This window comes from Vicugna pacos, chromosome 6 (genome assembly GCF_048564905.1).
Source record: "Vicugna pacos chromosome 6, VicPac4, whole genome shotgun sequence".
In the NCBI taxonomy this organism is placed as follows: Eukaryota; Metazoa; Chordata; class Mammalia; order Artiodactyla; family Camelidae; genus Vicugna; species Vicugna pacos.
In genome coordinates this window covers 86,632,708-86,653,692 of record NC_132992.1, presented here as the reverse complement: position 1 = coordinate 86,653,692, position 20,985 = coordinate 86,632,708, and the positions used below count along the sequence as shown (strand labels likewise).

The window sequence follows — 20,985 nt, the reverse complement described above, 5'->3', positions numbered from 1 at the left end:
GAGAGAGGACTTGAAGGCGGGGGGAGCAAGACCAGGGGAAAGATCAAGGGAAGGGAGGGGCTGAGGAGGTTAATCCAAGTGTGTGTGTGTGTGTGTGTGTGTGTGTGTGTGCGCGCTCGTGCGTGTGTGTCTTAGGGGAGAGAACCAAGAGCCAAGGTGACCACGAGGATCCACATGCATCCTTCATCCTTCCCAGGCCTGGTTGTAGGGGCTGGAGCACCAGTCTGGACGGGGCTTCAGGGATCAGTTCTGGTTGTGAAATACTGTGGCCACAGACCCCCATTTATCATCATCCAGAGATGTCACTAGAACAAGGCATTAGGAACCAGAAGGCTTGATTTTTCAGTCCTGGGTCTGCTAATTACCTGGCTATAGGAACCTCCATTTTCTCATATGTAAAATGGGTCTAACAGCATCTAAATGACAACGCTGATGTTAGAAAATACAGAATACCTATCAGTAACTATATCTACTAACAATGTTGATGAAATAAAATTTGTATTTTAATGCAGGACAAGAATTAAACATAAAATTCTCCCCTGTGTTTCTTTGGGCCTCCTCCCTTCTTCCCTGGTGCTCAGTATGCATCTGAATTATACATTCACCAGCACTCTTCAAATACGGCAAGGCCTGCTCCATTCTGTAAAAAACAAATTTTTTCCTTTCTTCTTATGGTAGCAACATCACTCCTTAAAAGAAGAGCGTCTCTCTCGTCTCTGTTGGGGGTCGTGATGATTCATTGCTGGTTTTGTATGTGCTTAGCTGGACTCCGTATTCTTGGTGAACTTTATATAAAGTATCAGTATGTCATTTTGAGGTACGATCCTTTGTTTCAAAATGTAGATGACTGTGTACAAAATGTATGTAATAAACAGACCGGTTCTCAGAGCTTTCTGAGAATCTGTTTCCCGGGCTGTAATCCTGTTTGGTTTGAATAAAATTTCCTCTTTGCTTTCTTAACTTGATACTTAATTGAATTTTTGTCGATAATGTGAATGAAAGTGCCCTGTTCTGCAGAGATAAGGAGAAAGGAGAAAGTAAGATGAGGTGAATGAGATAAAGAAGAAACACAAAGCCAGCCCCTATTCACGATGCTTCAATGCGTATTTCCCCGTGTTCTTCACTTGTCCATTAAGGACGTTCTCCTGTGAATGGACATTTGAGTCACTTCCACTCTGGGACTGTCACATAAAGCTGCCATCGGCATTCCAGTGCCGGTGTCTTGCGAACCCACAAGCACACATTTCTGTTGGTACACACCCTGGGGTACACGAATGGGTCAAAGGCTAAGCACAGGTTTAGCTTAATGGGTCCTGCCAACCAGTTTTCCACGGTGCCAGCGGACACACCCACCAGCCGTGTACGAGTTTCACTTTTTCACACCCAGGAGCTGTCAGTCCTTCTAATCTCAGCTACACTGGTAGGTGGGCAGTAGTAGCGCGCTGGTTTGCTTGGTACATTCCTGATGACTGACGACACTGAGCACCTTTCCAGATGCTTCTGGGCCATTTGGGTGTCCTGTTTGGTGAAGCACCTGTTCAAGTCTTTGCCTGCGTTTTAAGTCCTGGTCTTTTCCTTATCAATTTGTAGAAGTTTTAAAAATCAGGTAGTGTTAGTTCTTTATCAGATATACGTCTTCTAAATGCCATCTCCCAGGCTGTGTCTTGCCTTTGTACTCTCGTAGGTGACTTTCGGTGACCAGAAAATCTTAATGTTAGTGAAGATAAATTCATTACTTTTTTATGGTTAGTACTTTTCGTGTGCTGTTTAAGAAGTCTTTGCCTCTCTCAAGGTCATGAAGATATTCTACTGTATTTTCTTCTGGAAGATTATTTGTCTTGATAATTGTGGTTTTTAAGGTTTAAAAAAATCATTGAATATCTGCAGTTCTTATGGCTCATTCTAGAACCGTTCACATTTGGGTCCATGATTTATTAAATTAGTTTTTGTATATGGAGCAAGATGAGGTTAAAGTTCGCTTTTTCCCCATATAGATGTTCAGACTTTCAAGCACAATTTGTCAAAAGGACCATCCTTTCCTCGCTGAATTGCAGATGGCCTTTGTCACATAGCAGGTGGCTCTTTTTGGGTGTGCCTGTCCTGGATTCTCTAGTCTGTTCCATTGGTTGATTAGTGTATCTTTGTGCCAACACCTCACCATCATAATTGTTATAGCTTTGCAGAAATTTTTGGTATCTGGTGGTGTGAGAAAGCTTAGCGTTTTCAGAGATGTCCCAGATCCTTCCTACATGCATCAGAGCAGAGATTCTCAATCTCTCTCTCTCTCTCTCTTTTTTTTTTTTTTTTGGCTGTAAAAAATTTTTAATTTAGTTTTCTTAAAAGAGGTGCTGGGGATTGAACCCAGGACTCCGTGCCTGCTAAGCACATGCTTGACCATTGAGCTATGCCTGCTCCCCTCCTCGCAGCAGACATTCTCAACTTAGAGGCTCATTATGATCAGCAGGAGAGATTCTTCTTAAAAGCACCCTCACCCAGGCTTTATCTTATACCAACTCAACCAGAATCTCTGGAGAGATACTCAGGGAATGAAGATTTTTAAAGCTCTAATGTGCTCCTGGGCCTGAGACTATTACTTTAGGGGTAGATTATTGCCATTTTTCAGGAAGGGAACCAGAAGCCCAAAGTCACATTTTCTGAAGGCATTAGATTGTTCACTCACTTTTTACTCTTGCCCTCAGTTTTCACCTAAAGAACTCCTACTTATCCTTCAGAACCCATTTCAAGACTGCCCCATCTACAACACCATCCCAAGCACTTCAGTGGGATCAAGTGCCTCTTGAATGCTCTCACCTCCCAGAGCTACCTCCACCTCAGCCTTCAGTGAGCTTTTCTGTGTCTCTGTGCTCTCCTATGTTTCCAACAGACTCAGGCTCTGGGAGTCAGGGCATGCAGTGTCATTAGTAAGTTCCTAGACCTCTCATGTGCCAAACATCTGGAAGAACCAAAGAATGAGGGTGAAACTGGAAACTCCTTCCTGGCCTCTCACCCCTCCCCGTGGCCATGCTGTAAAAACTTATTCAGGTCACTGCCCAGCCTTGGGCCACTGCCTCTGGTCTGTTAGTTCACTGAAATGTCCAAAGACTAGACTGTCATTTTCACCATCCCAGCCCTCAGTGGACACCAGGCAAAAATCCCATCTAAGTGGTCGGGGCAAGTTCAGTCCAGGCTGTGGTCCCTTGATGGTGTTGGGCAGGGCTGGTCCTCTCCCAGCCATCTCCCTGATGCTCCTCATCTTTGTCCACCCCTGCAAGGCTACCTTGGCTGATAGGGGACTCCAAATGCTCTCCTTCCCTCAGGGGTGGGTGGCTCCTTGCTGAGATTTAGTGCCTGGCCTGGCCTCCAGCCCACCTGTGGCCACCCTCCACTGTGACCTACTGTCCTCTGGGTGCTGTCTGCACTCCGGCATCCCCGGTGCAGTCCCGTATGGCTTAGTGGGCATCCCCACCCAGCCACATGTGGTCCCTCCCGGCCTCTCCCATGCGTCTCCCGTGGGAGTTCACTCTGCAGTGGAGTATGTCTGGGGTGTGGCTCACAGACTCACACAGGCCTCACCCTGTCATTAGCAGGCAAAGTTCTTTCCATCCAAAGCAGGGCGCAGACCCGGATTCTGGGTCAACGTCTGCTTGGCCTGCTGTCAGCTTCCGCCACGTTGGGACTACCGCCCTCATCTCAGCCCATCCTTTCGTCAGGGGCTCAGTGAGCAGAGCCCTGCAGGGAGATGTCTCCCCTCAAATGGCCACGCTGTAGATCTGACCCAGACACATCCCGATGGACAAGCCTGCCTCCCTGGGTGAGGGAAGGCCACCGCTCAGGGCCCCCTTCAGGGGCTCTTCCTGATTCTGGCAGCTCTGGACCCCATATCCCCATGGCCAGGTTGGTCTGGTCCATGAGTGCAGCCTGGGTTGAACCAAGCCCAGGAAAGAGCCAGTCACCTCTTTTCCAGAAGGCCCCACTGGGTCATCTGCTCCTTACAGCACTGGGGACGAGAATTGTCTGCTAAACACAGCATCCTAAAGGAAGAAAAACACTGTCTACAGCCCTTGGTGCTGTGGTCAGACAATATCTATTACATGAAACATCTCCAAATAGGGAAGGAATATTTGAATGGTTTTCCTGTTCATTAGCAACCAGTAGTGAAAGCAGAATGGAAAACAGGTCCACTGGACTCATTGCTCTTTCATCCCAGGATCTGTGGGTCTGAAAGGTTCTCAAATGTCATCATGGCTTCCTCTCTGATAAACCTGAAGATATGAATTCCGTTTTATTTCCAATCTTCTAAAAATTAATTCTAAAGTAATACCTGTTCCTTGAAGACAACTTGAAAAGACAGAAAAGAAAGGGTTGGGGGGAGAAAACCAACCAATGACTCATTCCTCCAGCACGACAAAGATGCAATCAGAAAATAATTCATAAGTTCCTTGAATGATCCCAAACTTTGATGTGAATCTTTGATTACTACTACCCTTCCCCCAACAGAAACTATGTATTTAATTGTCTATTCATCCCTCTGAGTTCTTTTCTCCCAAAAGACTCCATGGAGCTAAGGCGATAGAACTGACAACTGTAAAGTGCTTGAGAAAGAGCAAGAGAAAGAATGGGGGCTAAAGGGATTGACCTCTCTTTGCCAGCCTCTTCCCACTGATGACAGTCATGATGTTTGAGTTGAGTATTTAACATCAAGACTATAGGCTGATCTGCCGGTAAGAATTCTCCAGGTTCCAGAGGCAGAGCAATTGGGAAATATAGTCATTGCAAAAGATGTGAAAGGATTTCATTAGGGAAGCCACACCCCAGTGGGTGTGGTCTTAATATCAGGCAGCTGCCTCCAGGGGTGAGGAGAAGCCCCGGAGGAAGTGGTGTGGCCGTGGCTCCTGGAGCCTCCAACACCTGCCCAATCAGGCCAGCTAATTTTATTGGTCTCCAGTCTACTTTTCCAAGAGGCCATGGAAGTATAAATAATAAAGCAAGGAAATCGCATCCGTTGGCTGGCTCCGTGGACTTCTGAATGTGCTGTGAGTATGATATCTCCCCCTTGGAAAGGTCAGGCGCCTCCTGTGTGTTCCACACCAAGTCTGCTTCAGATCACAGGAGGATACAGTACAGCCCCTGGGTGGGTGTCTTGAAGAAAATTCTGGAGAAGTCCCAAATCTGGGGAAGCCCTCTTGATCGTTTTCAGGGATGTTTGTCTCCTGTGCTTTTCTGGAGGAAAAGCCTTAATGGGTGTGGGAATGGGAGTTGCCTAGGGGAATAAGGGGGCCCCTCCAAATCGGGTCCGTCTCTGCCCTGTAGTTCTGGTCATGGTTAGCCTTGTCTGTGAGCTGCCTGTGTATCTTCCTCTTTCTCCCTGGGGACAGAGGCTGTATCCATCAGTGTCCTATGTCATGGAGAAGGTGAGTTCAAGCAGCCCTCTTCATGTATTTTTGCAGAATTGGCTTAACAGATTGGATTCCCGCTCTAACCCAGCAAACACCCAGTGTGACCTTGGATAGCTCCTTAGTCTGCTCTGGGACTCAGGTTCCCCTTTACAGCACAAGTGGCCCAAGGCTGATGGTAACTCAACCTTTCCAACCCTCGTAGTCCCTCATCCTAGAATGACGTCACCAAAGGCAGGAGGAGCAGGCCCGGCAAAGAGCTGGGAAGTCCAGAGGATTTGAAGAAGTCTGCAGGGCTGGCTGTGGGTATCACCTCTTAGAAGAGAGAGCTCCATGCTTGGCTTCCCAAGGAGGCTGTGGGTCAGTCAGCAGCATCAGCAGGGACCATTTCTTGGATATTGGTCCAGCAACCCAATGCCTGGTACATAGCGAAGGCCCAAAATATTTCTTAAGAGAATGAAGGCAGAAATCTCCAGGACAAATTTAGAGGTGAGATGATGGACTCATGTTCCATCCTCTTTGCTTCCCATGAGGAGGATAAATTAGTCTATTGCCAGAGTCACTAGATTTCTTTCACGAGCCTTCCCTCACTTCCAACAGGGGGAAAGAAGATGTGTCTCACCACCACTTGGCTCTAAACTTGCTTTGAAAAATAATAACTTCTAATACGTCTAGAGTGATCTCCTTTTAAGACAACATCAATCCCTTAAAGCAGGTGGACCACAAATCATGCGTGGGACATCTCCTCGGCTGAGGGGATTGTGTGCTGGTCCTCTGGGATGCCAAGGCCCATCTTTAGGAAGGGTCCCTCAGGTCTCTCAGCCCTAGGGAGGGTGCTGAGTTTATCTAAGTATAGTGCACTCTGTGGAGAACTCCGGAAAGGCTTAGAGGAAAGCTGGGGTCTCAAAGGGCCTGGGGTTCTTTAGGGCAGGGAGGACCGCTGTGTTCAGCCTGGGCCAGCGGAAGCCCCTCAGTGAGCTGGTGCATGCTCACTCCTGGGGGCTCAAGCGATTAGGGATGGAAATTCATCCAAAGCATCCTAAATCTTTTCATCTCATTGGCTTGAGGATGGAAAACTTTCCCTCGCCAGCCAGTTTCATCACATGGAAGGGAGACAGGATAGCAGATAGTTGGGAGAGAGGTGACCTGGGGAGGGTGGAAGGAGGTCTCTTCCCTGTGAGTCAATGGTTCCAAACTGCTAAGCACTGAGTAGCTCTTCTGTGTCCTGATGTGGCTTCTGTTTGTTGGCGTCTTGTTTCCTCAAATTACTGGTGACAACAAGGATGAGAGCAACTTGTATAATTAGATATTATTATTGTCAAAAGTGCCATCATATCTGCTGTCTCCACCCCTCGGCGCCTTTGACTGGGCGATGTGGGAGGTAAAAGCAGTGCTGGGCACCCCGCCTGGGAGGCCTCCCATGGGTAACCCCTCCGTGGGTAGACCCAAGATACCCGAACCACTTTTCCAAAGGGCTCTGGTTTACACCTGGAATATACCTGCTTTGCATCTTTCTTTAAGATAAATGATTCCTGAGTCAGGGCCATGCTAGTTCATCTACTCATAAGAGAAGAGAATTATTCTCTGAAATTACTCGAGAAGGTGGGACCAGGGTAGTCAGAGAAGGGTTGAAATCTTTTTCTTCCTTTTTAATTAATTTATAGGGGAGAGGTAATTAGGCTTATTTATTTGTTTATTAGCTTTAGAGGAGGTACTGGAGACTGAACCCAGGACGTCACGCATGCTAAGCACATTCCCTGCTGCTGAGTTGTACCGCCCCCCACCGCCGCAAGAGCTGAAATCTTGATTACAGCTTTACCTGCCCCATATCTTCTCCACAGAGTTCAGTTTCTATCCTGTTCCTCTCCTTCTTTATTTTTATTTCCTTACTGTATTTCGAGGGACAACCAAACACACACACTCCCAAATAAAAATGAAACAAGAATCGCTCAGCTTGGGCAATGTTATCAGTTTATTGGGAAACAACCAGTCCCTTGGGCATTTTAATTGACAGGATTAAAACATTAGCTTACTCAGGCATCTAGGACGGGTACCCATCTGACAAGTTTGGGTCAGTTTAGGGCCTGTGTTGACAGATGGAAAGGCCCAGAAATGGAGCCAGTGTGGACTGTTTGGAGGGGAGGAAGGCCAGGCTGTGGACAATCAGTGGGCCTGGGCAGGAGGCCCGGGGAAACCGCTATGACACAGACTTAGAGATGGGGGTGCAGCTGAGGCCTGGCGGGGGCTGTGTCCTAGGGGCTGGGGGCGGTGAACTGGTTAGCAGCATCCAGTGGGGAGGAAGACAGGTACTACTCCACCATTTAATAGATGAAGATACTGAGGCTGAAGAATAAAGAGGCTTATTCTTAAACACCAAACACATGAGCAGGAGAAGACCGAGATCCAGACGTTTAACTCCATGATCAGTTCCTCTGCCTGAAACTCGGTGAAATAGGGAACACCTTCTCGATGTCACTGACTGGGCATCACTGTAGAACTATATATGTGGGCCATCTGTGCCAGAAAGTGTTTCTGGAATACAGCTGCCAGTAGTTTCCCTTTGACAGAGGAAAAATGGGGCGAGAGAGGATGGCAAGTCCCTGGGATATGCCCCATCAAGCAAGCATCCTTGGCTTTGCACAGGAAAGAATTCAAGAGCTAGCCATGGTAGAGTGAAGGTAGATGTATTCAGAGAGATGCACACTCCATAGACAGAGTGCAGGCTGTCTCGGAGGCCAGAGAGGCCACGAGACGTGGGGGTGGGTGTTTAAAGCAAAATTAGATACATACACCATGGACGGAGTGCGGGCCATCTCAAAAGGCAAGAGAAAAGAGAGGGGTGGGGGAGGGAGAGAGAGATTGAGAGCGTGAACCCCTGGAGGAGGGGCTTAGCCTTTACGGGCTGGGTAACTTCATACGCTAACAAGTGGGACGATTATTCCAACTTCTTTGAGGAAGGTGCTGGGAATCCCAGGAACTGGGCCATCACCCACTTTTTGACCTTTCATGATCAGCCTTGAAACTGTCCTGGCCCCTGTGGGCGTGCCATTTGGCAGCTGTTGTACTGCAATGGGCATATATCGAAAGTCAAGTTCTCCTGGGGGTTGAATCTTCCGCCATCTTGGTGCAAATCGCTGTGTCATTCTTTTAAAGGTTGTGCCCTGCCCCCTTCCCTCCTGCCTCACCTTCCCTGCTCTGGATTCTGGCCCTGACCTGTCCCAACACACACGTGGCTCCTGGGGCAAGCTGCTTTACTGCTTCGCATCTCTCCTGGCTGGCCACCCTGCTGCCAAGGATGTTCTCAAGCTCCCTGACAGCCATGGCCTAACTTCTGCGCTCTCAGGCCTGGGGAACTAGTGCACACAAAGGCGGCCAGCTGCTCTGGAAAGGAGAAGCTTCTATTTTTAATCCAGGCAGGCTTTGCATGGTCCAGCGCTCTAACCTGAGAGATTGAATCCTTTCCCTTTTCTATTTTCTTTCTTTTATCTGAAACAACCTCAGGGATTTTACTGATCTTCTCTTCAAAAATCTATTGTAAGACAGCCCCACGAGCCTTTGCTCATCACCAGCTGTTTTTAATTTTTACTAAAAACTGTGTTATTAGGAATGAAAGGTACTCAGAGATCACTTAGGCTCAGAGAGGGAAAGCTCCTTCCTCAGTGTCACACAGCCAGGAAGTGTGAGATCAGGGCCAGGACTCCTGTCTGCCTGGTAGCCCCAACATTAAAAAAACAAACAGACAAACAAAACAAAAACTTACATTTGTTAGGACACTTTTGTCTCAAAGTAACTGACCACATAACTCACACTAGCATCACTGGAAGTCTTGGGGCAGGATGGGCTCCAAGGGAGCTTACTCTGCGGCCCCAGCGCCAGTGTCTCTGCAAAGCCCTCGCATGCATCTCTGTGTTCGGTTTTCATCCTGGTGTCACTCCCCTCGTGGTGTCACTGAACGGAAGTTTGCATGCCTGACGCACAGTGAGGTCAAACAGACCGAAACATCAGAGTTTGGATTATTGCGGGGCCAAGCAAGGAGGATGGACAGCTTGTGCTCAGAAAACCCAAACTCCCTGATGGTTTTTAGGGAAAGTATTTATAGGCAAGATCTGGGGGGAGGACTGCAGGGTGTGGACTTTCTTCTGATTGGCTGGTGGTGAGGTAACAGGGCGGGGTCCCAGAATCCTGTGCTCAGCAGGAAGTTGCCGTCCTCCACTTGGGAGGGGGCCTTGGTTCCCACAGAAGAACTCAGAGGTTTGTTGCGTCTATTCCTTGAGGAGGAACCAGGACCTGCCCCAAGATTACGCTATTGTTTCTTGACTGTTCCTCCTTTCTTTCTGCATTCCCTCCCTTCCCTGATTAGCAACTATTTGAATCTGCCCTTTGGAACTCAGGGAAGGTCAAGAATGAAGTCTATTTTCTACAAACAGGAAACAGGGACACAGAAAGGATTTGTAGCAGGGGGGACCCCACAGGGGTCTGTTGTTTCAATCCTGACCCAATCAGAGCCCCTCTTAGAGCTGGGGATGGGGTCCCTGTCCCTGAAGCACTTGGGCTGCCTAAGGGAATGGTCCACAGCCACCCCCAAAAAACAGTGAAGTTTTGTTAGGAAGATGGAAGGGGATGTGGGAAGCAATGGCAGTGTCTACAGAACTCCCAAACACTGGGCCCCAGGCTCCCTGCAGACTCGTGTCCACTGTGATGCCGTCTGTATCCACAGCACCTGGCATAGAGGGTTTAGGGGTGTGAAGAACATGGAGATCGGGGTGCTCCTAGGCGCAAGCCCTGTGCTGCTGTCCATCTGTCCTCTCCTTCCATCAACCGGAAAAAGCCTACACAGTGCAGGCATAGAGATTTAGCTGCGGTGGACCGTGTTCTGCTGGGCCCAGGTCCCCGAGGCCAGTGGTGCTGTGAGGCTGAGCTGTTACCAGCTCACAGCTGTCCTCCCCTCTCCGGAAAACTGCCCTTGGCTGATAGGAGCTAAATGACCCAGGAAGTTGTACCCCAGGCCATGCATCCTGGGGGCAGATCACCAACTGACTGACTGATTCAGAGGGCTGAAGGCCAGTCCCTTGGCCTCAGGCCAGTGCTGCCAGGGGAGTCTCCAGGTCAAGACTAGATGTTATCTGGGACTGCATCCTGGCTGGGCTCCTTCCCTCTCCTGCCCCGCTTCCCTCACTTCCCGAGGGGCCACACCCTCAACACACAACGAACATCTGAACCCTCGTCTCAGGCTCTGCTTCTCGGAAACCCAACCCAAGTCAACCAGGAACAGCCTTTCCCGCTGAGGAGCTCTCCATCTCCCACAGGTGACGGGTGCGCAGGGATGTGAACTACAGAGGGAAAGGCAGGAAGTGACAGCAGAGGACCAAGTAAAGAAATCAGCCTTATTTAACATAAAAACTGGTCTAAAAAGTCATCAACAGTAGCATGTGCAGCTACAGAAATGAACAAGCTTTTTGGAATACTACACTTTTGGCAGCTCTCTGCTGCATAAAGTCTAAAGATGAAAGGAAAACCGAAAATAAAATTTCTGTCTCCTCCAAACCTCACAGTCTTATTGGGAGATGTCAAAGCTGAGAGGTAGTGAAACAAGGAGCTGTCCTGGAGCCAAGCAGATTTGGCTTTTTCTCTCCATGACACCACCCCCTTTGCTTTCCTGGAAGAAGTCTAGGGAAGGAAGTTTACTAGAGACCTGGGTTCTCCTGGGGTGGGTATCTACCACTTACCATGTGATCTTAGACAAAGGATTTTATTTCTGCAAACCAGAATTCTTGGTTGTAAGGAAAAAATCCAACTCAAACCAGCCAGCCCTAAAAGGGATCTTTATTGGCTCTTATAACTTTGAAAAGTGGAAGTGGATGGGCTTCAGGTAAAGCTCAATCCAGGGACTCCAAAGATATCACCAAATATGTCTTCTCATTTCTTTCTTTCCATTCCTCTCCCTTATCTCTCTTTCTCTATATGGATGTTATGTCCACATTCAGGTTCAACGTTTTACCATTAAGCCAGTCACCAGAGTTCAGAGGGCTTTGCATTCTCAAAGACAAGCGCTGATGCATCTGATGATCTCTCGTTCCTTAACCAATCAGTGTGGAAGGGGAACTGATTATGATGATGGCCTAGCCTGGATCACATGCCCACACTGGGGGGTATCCTTTTTTTGTGATCCAATGGAGTGGAGGGAGCAGTTTCTCAAAGGATCTGAGATACTGTTACTATAAGAAGGGGGAGATGGATACAAAAACAAGAGCAATCTTCTACACTCTGATTTCTCATGTGTGCAGTCACTTTTAGTCCCCAAGGTGATGGCAAGGGTTAAATGTTACAATGGATGTCAAAGCCCTTATAAACTGCTATGCACAACACATGCTGGTCACTGTATCACTTTCTCTATCTGGTGTTCCCCGTGGGCAAGATAGGGGCAATGGGATTCTTTCGTTATCGTTTCTGCTAACCTCAGGTCCACTACTCAACAGGACAATCTCCAAGGAAAATGAACCCCACGCTGGGCCTAGGCCTGCTTCTGGCTGGCCTCCTCACCGTGGAAGGTGTTCTGAAGCCCAGCTTCTCTCCCAAGAATTATGAAGCTGTGAGCCAGGACCAAGCATGGAAGGAAAGAAGGGCAGCTCAGGAGATAGCAAAGCGAAATGCAGACTTTGGCTTCAAGCTATACAAGAAGCTGTCTTCCAACAGCCCTGACAAGAACATCTTCTTCTCTCCCTGGAGCATCGCTATGGCCTTCTCCATGCTGTCCATTGGTGCCCAAGACTCCACCCTGGCCGAGATCAAACAGGGCTTCAACTTCCAGAATATGCCAGAGAAAGACCTTCATGAAGGCTTCCATTACCTTATCCAGAGGCTGAACCAGGAGAACCAGGACCGTAAGCTGGGCGTCGGGAATGCCTTGTTCATTGACCAGAAGCTAAAGCCATCGAAGAAGTTTCTGACAGATGTCAAGAACCTGTATGAGGCAGACACTGTCCCCACCAACTTTCAGAATTTGGAAGATGCTCAGAATCGAATCAATGACTACGTCAGTCAGAAAACCCACAGGAAAATCAATGACTTGGTCAAGAATATAGACCCTGGCACTGTGATGATTCTTATAAATTATGTTTTCTTTCGAGGTAAGGCTTGGGGCATGAAAGCTTGAAAAGGGTAGGATGACCAGTAGACTTGAGTTAAAAACTTGGGTTGTCCACCTGCTTGCTCTGTGACCTTTGATTCACATGCAATTAGTCTTTTAGAACCCTACTTTTCTTACCTGAAAAACGAGTACCTTGATATATAACTCATAGGGTGGTTATTGGGACTCAAAGTGAAAATGTATGCAAAATGAATTTTTTGAAATATATTCTCCATATGTACATTTTTATTATTACTGATTATCCTAACACAACGTTAGTTGTAGAGTTTGGAGTGATACTCTTTTCTGCATTTCTTGGATGAGGAAAGTGAAATTCAGAGAGAGATTAATTGACTTACTCAAAGTTACAAAGCCAGCCAATGAAAGTCAAGACTAGAATCCACTTCTCTTGACCTGGAACTGTGCACTCTCCATCATTCAAGTAGACACCCACAGTGGTGATGGCATTGATGATGGTGATCATGATTTCATTGGTAGGTGCCCTGGTCTCCTAACCACATGTTGTAGATTCTCCAAGTCTGATGGTGAAAAATAATATTCCCAAATCCAAGCTTCATCTACCATTACCATACACACCCACTCGCACCACACACACACACACACACACAGGTTGGCCAACATAGGTGAGAATAGAGGCCAACATCCCTCAGGCCAGGCAAGATCAATGTTGGGCTATCAGCAGCACAGTCCTAAATATGGCAGTTCAGCTCTCCCAAAATCCACAAGGAGATCAATGGCTATAGGAAAAAAAAAAAAAAAAGAAGTGATTATGGTAGACTGAAATCTCAATCTCCCAAAGCAGGGAAGAAAGGAGAATCTGAAATTTCCCTAAGCCCCTACATCCTTAGATTACATCAAAAACAACAGAGACAATGATGCTGACGATGATGAGCATCCACTCAGCACTCAGTGCACACCGTCACTGAGCTCCGCCGCATTTCCCCACTAAACCTCACAGCAGCCTATGAGGTTCCCGTGAAAATCTCCACTCTGTAGATAAGGCCACTGAAGCCTGGGGAGGTTGAGACACTTGTCCAAGGTCATCCTTCTAGAGCAATAAAGCCACAATTTGAACTCAGGGACTCGGCCCTAAGGGTCTTATACTGAGGGCTCTGGAGATAGTGAGTATGAGGGTCAGAGTTCATGGCCAGTGTTGTCAGAGTCCTCAGGGTCAGAGAGAAGAGGTCCAGATGCCCAGCTTTGGGAGCTCACTGCCCTTCAGCAGGCTCCCAAGGGCAGCCTGTTATATTAGATTCCTTAGTCTCACATAAGAATGACCCCCTCCAGGGCTGATTTAGAATAGACTTGAGTACTTTCACCCACATCAGACCCAGACAGCCCCCACCAGATGCAATCCAGTTCCTGCTTCTGTAACAGAATCCATGGCCTTTCTCAGTCTCAGGAGCACCTGGGCTTAGGGGAGTCTGAGGCTCCCCTCCCAGCTCAGCAGCCCTGATCCTGGCACCTTTGGGAACTGATCATCATCAGGGCCAAGCCCACTTTACCAGAAGTCTCCAGGGCACGGCATGAGGGCAAGGATTTCTGTGACCCTGCTCTGATATTGCAGAGCGTCTAGACCCTTTCCTTAAATCCATGTGGACAGAGACTCAGTGGTTAATTGGATTCAGTAACCTCTTCACCCTCAGGACACTCATCTCACTTTTTCCTTCTTCAATCTTAAGCCAGGTGGCAACATGAGTTTGATCCGAAATCAACTAAAGAGGAAGACTTCATTCTGGACAGAAACAAGGCAGTGAAGGTGCCCATGATGTTCCACGGGGGCATGTATGAGGCTGGCCACGATGACCAGCTCTCCTGCACTGTCCTGGAAATGCCCTACCAGGGCAACATCACAGCCATCTTCGTTCTTCCTGATGAGGGCAAAATGAAGCAAGTGGAGGAAGCCTTGGGGTTGGACACTTTTTTCAGATGGAAAAAATTACTCTCTCCAAGGTAAAGAGGGTGCCTGATGAGTACATCATCTTCCTTCTTCCTCTCTTCCCTCACACTGTCTTTGCTTCTTCTATCCCAGATTTATGGAGCTCTGACCCCATGGCCAAGTCCTATTCTGGGCTCCATGATGAACTTCTATTTTGGTAGGAAGTAGACTTGGAAAACAAATCATAGAAATATAGTGAAGCCTTTGCTTTCAGAGGAAGATGCTTAAACATTGTGAGAGTGCCGAGGATGGAGAGAAACTTGGTGGGCGGTGGTGGTCAGGAAGGGCTTCATGGAGCACATGGAGTTTGGGCTAAGTCTTCGAGACTGTGTAGTGGTACCCATGGAAGGGAGAGGAGTGACAGGAGCCTAGACAGAAGGAAGCTGTGAGGACAAACACTTGGAATGTCAATGGGAGCTGCGAGTTTTTCATTGTACCTAGAATGTTTTCGACAGTGGTGTCATAATAAAACCTGTGACGTGTGCACCAATGAAGTTATACTAATCATAGCCGTAGGACGAAAGTGAGTAAAGAGTTTCCTTTCAAAACATAAAATTAGAACAGATTTCAGGGAAGCCTCCAGCATCCTTCCCAGGCATTTGCCTACTGACAGCTTTTCTTGGGAAAGGTGAGAACTAGCGGCAGTCACGTCCTGGGAACTTGGTGTCAGTGCAGATGTGCACAGTGCCTTGAAAGCTGAAGGGCTAGGGCAGGGCCTCTGGCAGCCAGGAGGGGTGGGTCTATGCGGTGGACAGGGCAGCTTCCACTTGGGGAGAAGCGATGTCAGGATGTCTTCCTCCTTGGTCCCTGCCCTCTCCTTTCCACTTTGCCCCCACCATCATTCTCTACCCAAAGGGTCTTTATTGAGAAGCTCTGCCATTGCCAGCATGCTGTCAGGAGCTGAGGAGGGTTCTAAGAGGCAGCGAGGGTGCTAGAACTGAGCTGGGATACCCAAGGGTGGTAACTGAGCCAAGGCAGTTTCTTTCATAGGGAAACACACACTTGAAGGAATTACAGAATGAAATTAGATGTATCACTTTGGTTGAAAGCTTATGGGAGAGAAATTCTAGTTCTGGATGCTTTAGATAAAGTCCACCTGAGGGTGACCCAGGAGGCATCAGGGTGCAACATAGATGGTGCAGGAGGGAAAGGCAGGAATGAGATCCTTAGAGAGACAGGAAGAAATGGGGTCTTTGGACGGGTGGAAAGGAATCCAGGGCCCACACGTGCCTCAGGACACCTGATCCCAGACCCCAGGCAGGGAGCCAACCTGGGTCCCACCCAAAGAGGATGTAAAGCTGCTCATTCACGGCCAAGAAGATGAACTCTTGCTGATCGCTGATTCTGCTGAGCAGGGCCACGTGCATCCGCTTTAGCCCTCCTCTGGTCCCGCGGGTGTCATCGTTTTCGCACGAGTGGCTCAGAGAGGTGAGATCATGGGCGCCAGGTCACAGAGCTCAGGGAAGGCAGAGTGGATCTGAACTCAGCACTGCTGGCTTCTGATCTCGGGGTGCTGCTGTCTTTAGCACCAAATGGCTGGGGTTGGGACTGGCTCAGGGCACAGGCATGGCTGACGCTACGGTGGGGAGACCCTCGATGGCTGTGCTGAAGGGGTCCTGAGATGGCAGGGACTTGAGGGCTTTTCTGTGGGTGATGCTCAGGCAAATTGTGACAGGAAGTAGGGACGTAGTGCAGAGAGCATGGGCGCTTCAAAACTGGATCCCAGTCCTCCAGGCCTCTCCTCATTCCATGTATAGAGAGAAATTCTGAGATCTCAGGGGCTGGGAGGACAGAGGCCTCGCTCACCGTTGATCCCCAGCCCTGCTGGGAAGCTGGCAGGGCCCTCTGTCATCTTCGTCACTTCCGACTCCCTAGGGTGGTGGATGTGTTCGTGCCCAGGTTGTCCATCACAGGCAGCTACGACCTGAAGAAGATGCTCTCCTACCTGGGTGTCACTAAAATCTTTGAGGAACGCGGCGATCTCACCAGGATCTCCCCCTATGAAAATCTGAAAGTGAGCGAGGTAAGCCTGCCTGGCCTGGACGCTGCCCTTGCCGGCACAGGAGCCTGCCCGCAGCCCCAGGCCAAAGCCACCGTCCCAGCAGCCGTATGAGCCAAGATCCACCCACTCATCAGGCCAGGCTCGGATCCTGGGCAAATTACGGAACCTTTCCTCATGTTTCTAGTCTTTAAAGTGGGAAATATCAGTCGAGTCTTCTGGTCCTATTTTGGAGGTCAGTTCAATGCAATAAGCAATTGGTTGAAGCCTGGAACATTCATGATGCCTCGCACTGGCCCAGACCCTCTCTCTGAGGCCTCAGAAGCTTGTGAGGAGTAAGTTGTGAACATGGTCCATGTGGCCTAGAAATAAGCAAGCAAGGGACCCATGGTCTCCAGCAAGGCTGAGCCCCTGCCTTTTGGCAGCCAGCAGAGAGGACCACATGGGGTAGAGTGCCCAGATTTAGCAGACAGAACACAGGATGAGAGTTAAATTCAAATATCAGAGAAGTAATAAATGAAATGTTTTAGTTTAAGTATATCCCAAATATTGCATGGGATATACTTATGCTAAAAAAATTTTCATCATTTATCTGAAATTCAAATTTAACAGGACATCTTGTCTTTTATCTGGCAATTCTACTTTTAGGTTCAAAAGGCATAAAGTCAGGGAAGATTTCAACAAGCAGTGGTGGGTGCAGGGGAGACCTTCCAGTAGGGGGCAGCATGACCTAAAACTGGGAGGTGGAAGAGCACAGGAGTCCTGGGCGGTGGGGATTGGCTGGGACTGTGTGGAGCGATCCGACTTGCCAAGCTGAGCTGACAGTAGGCATGCATTCAGATTTGTTTTCCAGTTTCCAAGAGGAAGAAAGACAGTTAATAGAATTTTATTGCTTTTAAGTTTTCCTGCCACAGACTTCGCATAAACCTTCAATACCAGGTACCCCTTTCCCAGAGGCCTTTACTGAGTTCAGTGGCCCGTTTCTTTCCCACAGTTACGCGTGCTGATAGCTGTGATCCTGTATGTAAGCAATGGCTATTGGCTTGCTAGTCAAATTGTTAGCATTCTTAGAATGGAATGAAATGTATTGGTATTTCACAGAAGCCCATCAATTTCCCCGTGACAATCATGCAGTCAGATGTTGATGCCATTCGAGTGGATCTGGGTCTGCGTCATCTCCAGCAGCTACCCTGGAATCTGTCCCCCTCTCGGCATTCCACCATGAAATGGCGGATGAAAGGAGCGTGGAGCAGGCTGGAGGCTTTGAGCCAGTGATGCCACCACCTCCCTTCCATTTAGCTAAGGCACAACATTGTTACCATTGATGCTTCCCTGTCAGTCACGGAAAACAGAGAAAACCACTCCATCTCCTACCCGTAGGCCCCCCTACCCCGTAGCTGATGTCCCCCCTGCATCATTTTTCCTTCAACTGCATCTGCTTGTTGAGTATCCTTCAGTGATGACAGAAGAAAAGCCAGGAGCCCTCGGGAGGCTGGCACCAGCCAAGTTACTGCTGTGCTGGGGGACTCTGACTGAGGCCTCGCCCTCTCTGGGCCTTTTGCCAGCCTTCGGTCATCCAGGGCCTCTGAGTGGCTTTGAAAGCGCTGACTTCACTCCCGTTTCCTGCAGGCGATGCACCAGGCTACCCTGAAGATGGACGAGAAGGGCACGGAGGGGGCAGCGGGCTCCGGAGCGCAGACCCTGCCCATGGAGGCACCGTTAAGGGTCAAGATGAACAGAAGCTTTCTGCTGCTGATTCTCGAGAGGTTGAATAACCTGCTCTTCTTAGCAAAGATTGCGAATCCTTCTGGGAAATAAGGAGACATCTGGCTTGCTGCAGACCTCCACCAGGGCCTGGGGTGGAATATGTTTTGTCTCCCTGGGTTTGAGACCACAGGGACTTTCTCATCTAATCTCCCTTAATCATAAGCTCCCAAACCACTGTCCAAGCAGGCAGCACCACCGGCTCTCAGGGCTTCTGTGCACCATTCTTCTCCCTTGGCCCCCTCTCTGCCCACTCAGATGTCAGACTCCCCACCCCTACCCACTTGATGGTGATTTCTCCCCCTGGCAGGCAGAAGGGCTTTGTGATTTAATAAACAACACCCACAAGGTCTGCTGACTGTCAGTGGATAATTTGGGAAAGCTGTGAGCCAAGGAGAGTACCTGGGGCTCCTAGTGGGAGAGACTTGGGTTCAAATCTTAGAAACCAAGTGTTTGGGAAAGCCATACCCTCTCTAGGACTCTAGTTCCCTATAGAAATAGACAAAGATTCAGGACATGAATACCACACACTGGGGAGAGTCAGGACATGAGTGATGCTCCCCCACACCGGGGCTCTGAGGAAACTAGCCTTGGCCTTGGGTCTTTGGCAGGTAAGTTACACAGATACCTACCCTCCAGCGTCCACGTGGGAGCTCTGAGCTCAGCTAAGCATCAAGGCGGATGGCAAAACGGAAGTGGGCTAGTCCAGCGTTAGACGGATGCAACCTAGAATAGCGGGCACCAGGACTCAATGCTAGGTTTTCTGCCTCCAGAGTCACTATTTTGGGCACAAAATGAAGAGCCTGGCATTTGAACCGTCAGCAACTTGGTTGAAGAGTGAATGGGGTCTCTGAGCCTGGCCCAGAAAGCATGGCCCTGCAGGGTCTGCCTGTGACCACCAGGGGGCACCAGTGTTCACAGGGCTAAGATTACACGTGTGGGGCTTCTTTAAGTACCTTGATTCCTTTGCCTCCTGCTGTGAATTGCCTGTGCTAATGGGTAAGGTGTTTTGGGAGGAGGGGATCTTCAGTGGCTTGGCCCTAAGAAGCCCGAGCTGGCGCCAACTGCCATCCCCTGGACGTGCCTAGCAACTCACAGCTCTGTGTGCCTTTTGTGTTCTGGTCACAGCAGCCCCATGGGCAGCCAGAATGGACGTTCATATGACAGATGTGGAAAGTGAGGCTCAGAGAGGTGAAGTGACTCCCCTGTGTCCTCGTGGTTAGCCACAGTCAGCACACAGCGGTAGCATCTGGTTTGGGGCAGGAAGGGAGGCATTCCACATAGACCTGGGGGCCCGCTAGTCACTCCTCAGCTCCACTCCAAGGTAAGAGAGCTGCCCTGTCCACTTTAGCAGGTGTGTATTCAGTAAGTGCTTCCTTCTCCACCTCCTCCATCCTAGGCACCCTCAGGGCCCTGGAGACCCCACCCCCACACTGGCTGGTGGGGAAGGCAGCCTGGAGAGGGTTAAGGCTGGTAGAGGATGCTAAGTGCTAAGATCGGGGAGCACCAGAGTGAGTAACCCGTCTTTGAGGGTGGAGGAGGGCAAGAAGATTGATATCCTGCACCAAGGACACAGATATGGGAGCAGAAGACTGGGAACCCCTGTAGAGCACTTTGCAGACCATCACCACTTCCGTGGCACCAGCCTTGGGGGTGGGAGGGCAACCAGATGAACACAGGAACCCTCAGGAGGCAGCTCAGATCCACAACATATGCCACTGGTAACATGGGACAAGCGGGTAAACCACTTAGTAGCTGGATGACTTGGGCATGTCATTTAAAGCCTCTGAGCCTCAGTGCCCTCTCATTTGTTAAAAGGTGCTATCCTTGCTACCAGGCGTGCTCGTCTCCTGCCTAACAAGCTCCTACTCATCCTTCAGTGCCCAGTCCATTATGACCTCTTTATGAAATGTTCTCTTCCTTTCCAACATCTTTCCTAGCAGCCCTTTAATAAAGCACTCATCTCCATGCATTGTGATGACTCCTGGGTCTAAATTTTCCCTGCAATCAATTTTGTATTAAACAATGACTTATGGGGCAGCAACCCCTGGGCTAGTACAAACAGACCTGCCCCTTGCCTTAATGGAGTTAATATCCAGGGGGAGAAAGAGCCACGAATTGAATAACAATGCACATAAATTTATGATCGCAAGCTCCAGTGAACACGATGAAAGGCAGCTACGAGTGCTTTGAGAGTGTATAACAGGGGGGTCTGACCCAAGCTGGGGGCTCCAGCAAGGCTTCCCTGGTGACAAGACAACTGCGAAAAGTTCTGAATGCTGGGAGTATATCTGTTTTTTAATTGTAGCTATTAATTAAAACTGCATGAGTGTGTATTTCCTTGTGTAGTTAATAATATATAAAACACTGGTGGTCTTTCCAGTAGAAATTAAGCTTAATCTCTAGTGCTTTATTCATCTTCCTTTTAACTAACTTTATTCTAAAATGACTGTCACACTTCTAAAACATTTGTCTACATGATTTCCTACCTTCACAGCCATATTTTCATTCTCCACTACAGAAGTAAATTCTATATGGGAAAAAGGGGGAGGAAGCTGGGATGGGGAGAAGAGCGAAACTATACCAAGCGGAGGGAACAGTATGTGCAAAGGCCCGGGGGTAGGAAGGTGGCATGGACAGGGAGCTAAAATGAGGTTAATATGACAAAAAAAAACAAAATAAGGCAGGAGGAAGTGGGCAGTGAGGCTGGAGAGGTAGGGTGCTGCTTCATGGGTCACAGGGA

The 20,985-nt window shown here is 48.8% G+C and overlaps 1 protein-coding gene across 1 annotated transcript; it reads left to right on the top strand.

The window, feature by feature from the left end:
• Positions 1-4,833: 4,833 nt before the first annotated feature.
• Positions 4,834-20,214, top strand: SERPINA12 (serpin family A member 12). The gene is made up of 5 exons (XM_006208234.4): positions 4,834-5,033; positions 11,870-12,520; positions 14,223-14,493; positions 16,355-16,502; positions 18,108-20,214. Exons 2-5 carry the CDS (start codon positions 11,887-11,889, stop codon positions 18,294-18,296), a joined length of 1,242 nt encoding a protein of 413 aa, XP_006208296.3. The 5' UTR covers positions 4,834-5,033; positions 11,870-11,886; the 3' UTR covers positions 18,297-20,214.
• Positions 20,215-20,985: the final 771 nt, after the last annotated feature.

Excerpts from the sequence above, each read along its gene's own strand:
- SERPINA12 (XM_006208234.4), top strand. The coding sequence starts at position 11,887 with ATGAACCCCACGCTGGGCCTAGGCCTGCTTCTGGCTGGCCTCCTCACC. Across the intron at positions 12,521-14,222 it reads AAATTATGTTTTCTTTCGAG|CCAGGTGGCAACATGAGTTT; the intron begins GTAAGGCTTGGG and ends TTCAATCTTAAG. Across the intron at positions 14,494-16,354 it reads AAAAAATTACTCTCTCCAAG|GGTGGTGGATGTGTTCGTGC; the intron begins GTAAAGAGGGTG and ends CCGACTCCCTAG.